This window comes from Eriocheir sinensis, chromosome 28 (assembly GCF_024679095.1).
Source record: "Eriocheir sinensis breed Jianghai 21 chromosome 28, ASM2467909v1, whole genome shotgun sequence".
Taxonomy (NCBI): Eukaryota; Metazoa; Arthropoda; class Malacostraca; order Decapoda; family Varunidae; genus Eriocheir; species Eriocheir sinensis.
In genome coordinates, this window is record NC_066536.1 from 14,934,018 (window position 1) to 14,941,774 (window position 7,757).

The 7,757-nt window shown below is 49.7% G+C and overlaps 1 protein-coding gene across 1 annotated transcript; it reads right to left on the reverse strand.

Annotated features, from left to right (window-relative positions):
• Positions 1 to 408: 408 nt before the first annotated feature.
• Positions 409 to 1,702, reverse strand: LOC127004709 (uncharacterized). The gene is made up of 4 exons (XM_050872801.1): positions 1,662 to 1,702; positions 1,090 to 1,240; positions 733 to 1,020; positions 409 to 660 (listed from the first exon to the last, which is right to left on the reverse strand). Exons 1-4 carry the CDS (start codon positions 1,700 to 1,702, stop codon positions 409 to 411), a joined length of 732 nt encoding a protein of 243 aa, XP_050728758.1.
• Between the last annotated feature and the right edge of the window lie 6,055 nt (positions 1,703 to 7,757).

A 7,757-nucleotide genomic window follows, 5' to 3' on the forward strand; every position in this document is an offset into this window, starting at 1 on the left:
GGAGGAGAGAGGGGAGGGACGAGGGGGGTGAAAGAAGGAGTGAAAGGAGGAGAGAGGGGGGTGTGAAGAGAGAGGAGGAGATGTGAGGGAAGAGGATGGTGAGGGGAGGAGCGAGGGGGGTGAGGGGAGGAGAGAGGGGAGTGAAGAGAGTTTGTCTTGTTTGTTTTGTTCACCACTGCCTGAAGGCTGAAGGTAACATGTGTTTTTTGTTCACCTCACCTGCGTGTGTGTGTATGTGTGTGTGTGTGTGTGTGTGTGTGTGTGTGTGTGTGTGTGTGTGTGTGTGTGTGTGTGTGTGTGTGTGTGTGTGTGTGTGTGTGTGTGTTGGAGAGGGAGGGGAGGCTGGACACCATCCCAGTAATGAACAAGACGCCTTCAGCCTCGCGAAATGAATCTTTTTTTATATACTCAAAGAAGTATAAATTGACGATGCACACTGTTTCCTTCCATAAGGTGCAGCCCGATCACCAGGCATTGAGCGTGGCTGAGGCCCGAGCCGCCGCAGCCCGCCGCGACGGGGCTCGATCTTACGTCGCGGCTAAGGTGTCTTCTGGACACCGACGGGAGGAGCCCATTGCCGGCCCTCTCGAGATGGACTTTGTCACCCTCCGCCAGGAGGCTGACAAAGTCGTGGCCGCTATCGAGGCCTCCCTCCAGGACCTCATCCTGGAGGAAACCCTCCGGCAGGAGGCCGGTAAAGTTGTGGCCGCTATTGAGGCCTCCCTCCAGGACCTCATCCTGGAGGAAACCCTCCGGCAGGAGGCTGATAAAGTTGTGGCCGCTATTGAGGCCTCCCTCCAGGACCTCATCCTGGAGGAAACCCTCCGGCAGGAGGCTGATAAAGTTGTGGCCGCTATTGAGGCCTCCCTCCAGGACCTCATCCTGGAGGAAACCCTCCGGCAGGAGGCCGGTAAAGTTGTGGCCGCTATTGAGGCCTCCCTCCAGGACCTCATCCTGGAAGAAACCCTCCGGCAGGAGGCTAACAAAGTCGTGGCCGCTATCGAGGCCTCCCTCCAGGACCTCATCCTGGAGGAAACCCTCCGGCAGGAGGCGTAAATTGTGGCCGCTATTGAGGCCTCCCTCCAGGACCTCATCCTGGAGGAAACCCTCCGGCAGGAGGCTGATAAAGTTGTGGCCGCTATTGAGGCCTCCCTCCAGGACCTCATCCTGGAGGACGAGGATTAGGACATCCAGGCACCAGGCGGCAACGCTAGAGCACGGCGGCGGTGGCGGCCCCTGGCTGGGGGAGCCCCGTCGAGGGCGTGGCCCCCCTGTGGCCCCCCTTTAGGGCGTGGCCCTCCTAGGGCCCCCCTTTAGGGCATAGCCCCCCTGTGGCCCCCCGTTAGAGCGTGGCCCCCTGTGGCCCCCTTTAGGGCGTGGCCCCCCTGTGGCCCCCCTTTAGGGCGTAGCCCCCCTGTGGCCCCCCTTTAGGGCGTGGCCCCCTGGGGCCCCCCTTTAGGGCGTGGCCCCCCTGTGGCCCCCCTTTAGGGCGTGGCCCCCCTTTGGCCCCCCTCTAGGGCGTGATCCCTGGCCCCCCCTGGAGCGGGCGTCCCCAGCAGGGCGTCGCCGCCGCCGCCGGGCCCTGGGTTGTCCGCCGCAGCCTGGAGTTGCAAATCCGTGCCCGTTCTTTTCGTTTCATATCGTTCACTTCCGTTTCATACAGTTCCGTTACGTTCACGGCCACCGCAGCACTCCGGAACATGGCCCTTCACTGAGAACGCCTTTTCTCTCCGTCTTTTCTCTCCGTCTTTTCTTCTCCTCGTGTCTATGCATCGTTCCTTGTGTTCCCTCGTGATGTGTTCTTCCGTGGTCGGGGCGGCGAGTGTTGTGTCTGAGGCGAGGTGAGGCGGCGCGCAGCCACCCAGCCGTTCGTCCTCCCTCTCGGGCTAGCTGATAAATGGGCACTGCCTGGGGACACCTGGGGAAGGTAGGCTGTGGCACCCCGGGTGTCACGCTGGCCCAGTGTCCCGGGGTGACGAGTCCTTGCCCACCACAGGCTCCAGGGCCAAGGCGCCGGAGATGAACACAAGAACATTAGAACATAAGGAGTCTGCAAGAGACCGGTAGGCCTATGCAAGGCAGCTCCTGTGAACCTAAACACACACAGTCATCACTGTCCATGAACTCATCGAATATATTGTTAGTTTGTCCATTGTGTTGGCACTCACATCGCGACTGCCAAGTCTATTATACTCATTCACCACTCTGTTGGTAAAGTAATTCTTGCCTGTGTTCTTGTTGAGTCTGTCCATTGTGTTGGCACTCACCTCGTGACTGCCAAGCCTATTCTACTCATTCACCACTCTGTTGGTAAAGCAATTAGTAGTAGTAGTTAGTAGTAGTAGTAGTAGTAATAGTAGTAGTGGTGGGGTAGTAGTAGTAATAGTAGTAGTGGTGGGGTAGTAGTAGTAGTAGTAGTCATGGGAGTAGTAGTAAATAAAAATCGAATGGAAGTTACCGTAGAGTTTTATCGCCCTGCGACCTTGATTTTGCCCCGCAGCGTGTATTGCTCGAGGCGTTTCCCTTGCTCTGTATACAATTTTCTGCACCAAGCCCACACATATTTTAGCTATAACTCCCCTAGAGCCTTGCCTGAAGTATTTCTGTAGATGTTTCGTCAGTTTTCCTCTGTATATACGCATTTTACTGCAGCCTTGATATTATTTCAGCAAGACGCCGCTGCTTGCACATAACTCTATTACGAATCCCTTGGACGACCAGCCTTTTTTGCATAATGGTATTTGAGGGTCTGCTCCTGAAATTAAGTTGTGTTTAATAAAGCCCAACGTCTTGTTAGTGTATAACGAGAAAACAAGAGAGGAAGAGAGAGAGAGAGAGAGAGAGAGAGAGAGAGAGAGAGAGAGAGAGAGAGAGAGAGAGAGAGCTATGTTGAGCATCTACAAGGAAGGAAGGAAAGCATGCATCATATTCTGATTATGATGTAGAAGAATGAATTTTGCTTTAGATATTTTCCCCCTCTCAAACCCTCATCGAAAATGGATAAAAATGGCAGGGAAAATATTCGCTAGTGGCTATAGGCACTGTACGCTAGACTGGAATTAACACCATACAAATAAAAAGTACAGTAATGAACTTTCCTTAATAATGAACTCTCCATGACGTATATATTTTTCACTTTCCCAGACACGGACCGGCATCGAGCTGGGGATGAAAATAAAGTGCAACATTTCGGGGATCTAGGAGCTCTCCGTCGGCCGTCCATCGCCCGCCGGCACACGCAATTCAGGGCTCCATAAAGCAGCCTCCGCGCGTCGTTGTGGTGGTCGCGGCCCTGTCCAGAGGCTCGTCTCACTTAAGAGGTAAGGGATATAAGTGGACAAGGTGGATCATGGGTGGGTCTGGAACGGTTTGGAGAGCTGTTCGTTTAGGGATTGGGTTGGGTGGGTTTTGTGTGTATGGGGAGGAGCGGATTGTGTGTGTGTGTGTATGTGTTGGTGTCGGTGTTTTTATAGCGCTGTCTTGAGAGGCCACTCGTACGACCCCAGTCCGTTAGTGGAGCAGGTGGATTTTATTTATAGTGGCTGCTGTGATATATGACTCTTGCTCTGTGTGTTTAGCTACGAGTTTACATATTCTTCCTTTATTCTTATTTGTGTGCTTTTCTCCGTTTATTTCTTCTCTTCTTCCTCTCATTTCTGCTCGGTATTTTTTTTCCTTTTTTCTCTCTCTCTTTGTGATCTTCCTCTTCCTTTATTCGTATTCGTGTACTCTCCTCCGTTTATTTCTCCTCCTTTTCCTCTCCTTCTTCTCCTCCTCTTCCTTTATTCTGATTTGTGTGCTCTCCTCCGTTTATTTCTCCTCCCCTTCCTCTCATTTCTGCTGGGTATTTTTTTTCTCCTTTTTTCGCTCTCTCTTCGTGATCCTCCTCTTCCTCATCATTATCCTCTAGGTCGTTCTACAGTCCTCCTCTTGCTTCCATCCCCACCGCCACGACTACCGCCCTCTCGTCCTCTTCCTCCTCCTCCACCTCTTCCTCTTTCTCATCGTCCTTTTCTAGTCATTCACCTCATTATTTTTGTTTTTTTGTTTTTGTCCTTCTGATCCCAACTCCTGCTCCTTCTCTTTCTCCTCCTTCTCCTCCTCCTCCTCCTCCTTCTCTTTATCCTCCATCTCTTTCTCCTCCATCTCTTCCTCCTCCATCTCTTCCTCCTCCATCTCTTCCTCCTCCATCTCTTCCTCCTTGTCCTCCTCCTCCTCCTCTTGGTATCCCCTCATTTAGACTCATTAAGGTCGCAGGAGTTATTTAAGAGGTAAAAAATAAAGGTAGGTCATAACTGGATTTTTGTAAAGAGGAGCACGTAACTATGAATTTATCTCCTCCTCCTCCTCCTCCTCCTCCTCCTCCTCCTCCTCCTCCTCTTCCCTTGTTTCTCCTCCCAGCCCCGTCTCATCATGAAACAATAAACCCTTGCACGAGTAATTTGGAAGATTTAAGGCGAAGTAATTATGACCGGATTAGTCTTGTAACCATGATTTTATTGCTGCTCCCGGTTTCTTCTTATCTCTTTCTCTTCCGGATTACGTAGCTTTGAAAAACGTTTGTGTTAATTTACTTGTTTATTTCTGCATGCATAACGACTCGGGCACTACAACCATATATTTTCTAACGAGTTTTTCCTTTCCTGCGCTCTCTATCCATATGAACAGAACACTTATTAAACCTTTTTCGTGATATGAATTATAAACCAAGTAAGCATCGGTGGGTTAAGAGAACTGAGGAGCACATTTCTGTCATTTATATCAAACCTGTCATATGGTGTTGGTAGTGACGGGGTAGAGGACTTCAGTGCATTCATATTAAGAGCACATCATATTAGCCCTTTTTTATCTTATGTGGATTGTAAAAAATAGACATATGAAGCAAAGGAAAGGAAAGGTAGGGAGTACGCTATACCTGTGCGTGGCCTCAGAGCACATATCAGTATCATTAGCCCGTGAGCATCTGGGACGTACGAAGCGATGGGATAAAAAAAAAGTGAGAATTACGTGCAATAAGACAAACTCAGGGGCATTCACCTTCTACCTTGGGGGCATATGTCATACCTGCGCGTGGCCTCAGTGCTCATATCCGTCGCATTATCCCTTGAGCCTGTTGGACGAAAGAAGCGAGAAGATAAAAAAAAAAAAGTGAGGAGTATTTATAGCAAGACGAAATTAAGCAGTACCCAGTCGGGCATTCACCTCCATCCTTAGTCAGCATCGGCAAGGAACAGACGAGTAGCAGGAAGATTCGAAGTTCGCGACGGCTCTAGTTCAGTCTCCGGGAAAAGCCGAGCATAAGTTTCGTAAGGAATAATTTGGGCCATGATGCTTCAGCGGGAAAGTTAGTTCCTGATCTCGACGTAATTGTTCATTTTGCTCCGTGAAGGTTGCAAGTTAAGAGCCTCAGGTAATGAAGGTGGTGTGTGAGCTGAGTCTACCTGGGGAGAGAGAGAGAGAGAGAGAGAGAGAGAGAGAGAGAGAGAGAGAGAGAGAGAGAGAGAGAGAGAGAGAGAGAGAGAGAGAGAGTGAGAGTGAGAGAGAAACAGACAGAGACATGGATAGACAGACAGACAGACAAGTAGAAAGACAAAGACAGACAAATAGGTAGACAGACAGACAGACAAACAAACAGATACAGATACAGATAGCAAAACGGACGAGAGAGAGAGAGAGAGAGAGAGAGAGAGAGAGAGAGAGAGAGAGAGAGAGAGAGAGAGAGAGAGAGAGAGATTGCTCCATCCACAACAACAGAACTACCTCTCCTCCTCAGGGAATAGAGTTGGACGTATTGTTTTTGTCCTTCCTCCATGTCCGCGGGGAGCCTCGGGGCGCGCGAGCTCGAGCGAGACAGAATCCTCCCATCACCATCCCCGCGGCGACGTTTTGTCCTCGAAGGTAGTACAGTGACCTCGCCCGGGCCAGCGTACCCTCTCTCACGTGTTTCTGCCTAACCCTATGCCCTCAGGCCCCATATGTCCCTTCCCTTATGCCTTAACCTATGTCCTCGAGTCTTCATATGTCCATGCCCTTATGTTCTTCCCTAATGTCACTTTCCTTATGTCCTTCCCTTATGTCCATTCCCTTCTGTTCTTCCCTAATGTCACTTCCCTTATGTCACTTTCCTTATGTCCTTCCCTTATGTTCTTCCCTAATGTCCCTTTCCTTATGCCCTTCCCTCATGTCCATTCCCTTATGTCCTTCCCTGATGTCACTTTCCTTATGTCCTTCCCTTATGTCCCTTCCCTTATGCCCTTAAACTCTTCCTCAGGCCTCCATATGTCCCTTCCCTTATGTCATTCCAATATGTCCCTTCCCTTATGTCTTAACCTATGCTCTTAGCCTTTCTTAAATCCCTTCTTCTGACTATTTTCTCCCCTAGTATCACCGATCTCCGTTCTGGCTTGGAAGAGAGTACAATGATCTCCCCCTCGCCTACCTCCCCGCTCACTCGTGTATACCTTAACATATGCCCTTAACCCTCCTCATGTCCCGTCTTCTAACCAATTTCTCCCCTAGCAACACCAATCTCCGTTATGACTTGGAGGAGAGTACAGTGACCTCTTCCTCGCCCACGCTCCCGCCTACATCTCCTCTGTCTTCATCGTTGCCCTGAGCTTTTTCTCTTTCTTCTAGTCTCGCCTCTCGTTCCCACAACCTCAGTCCCGGCACTTAGATTTATCCTTTCACAGTCTCGCCTCTCTCCTACATGATTCCGCCAATTCATCCTTGTTCTGCGCCGCCCACATCTCCTCTGTCTTCATCATTGCCCGCAGCTTCTTCTCTTTCTTCTAGTCTCGCCTCTCGTTCCCACAACCTCAGTCCTGGCACTTAGATTTATCCTTTCACAGTCTCGCCTCTCTCCTACATGATTCCGTCTCCTATTCATCCTTGTTCTGCGCCGCCTCATCCTCCAGAAGCCCTTTGCCATCCGTCCTTGTCTACGTACTCACCATTCCCCGTACTTCCTCTCTCCAGCCTCAAATTTGCTATCACCTCACCTCTCCCTGATCCTATACTCCTTAGCGTTCACTCTCGGTACTGAGGTATTAGGGAAATAACCACCCACGCCTGTCTCGAGTGAGCTACGCGCATGATGTGACTAGCTCTGAGACGCTCATTATTCCTCGTTTTGTCAGCCATCATACGAATAAATGCTTCAAGATTATCGACATGGTAGCAAATTCACTGCCATCTTTCATCAGTTTCTTATTCGTTGTTGTTGTTTTTTATAGATTATCATTGCTATTGTTATCCATTACCAAAAGATCGTATTTTTGATTCAGACTATTTTTTAACCTTTTCTTTATATTTGGTGGCGTATCGTATCCTTTATTTATATTTGCGTACATGTAGGTCTGAGTTCGATATTCATGTAAAGTAAAACCAAATGCAAATAGGTGTATAATATGTAACACCAGCTCCGTATAAATAAGTTTCACCTATTCCTTGCCTCGTGATTTTTTAGGGGGGCACTTTCACCGAACAGACGCTTAAATCTTTGCGTCTGGTTCAGTGCAACGCGCCGAGGAAACATTCAAACCAGTTTCGTCCTCCGGTAAAGCTGTGGAGAGTTTTATTTAACTTGTAAACGTGTGCGGCTTAAAGGGAAGCTGATGCGAGTGTCGAGGAGAACACAGACCCACTAGGACCTGAGGAAGGAGCGAGGGTATGATGGTGATGGTGGTGGTGGTGGAGGGCAGCGTTACCAAATTATCGTACTCAGCCACTCAGCACATCGTATTTTTCGGTTTTTG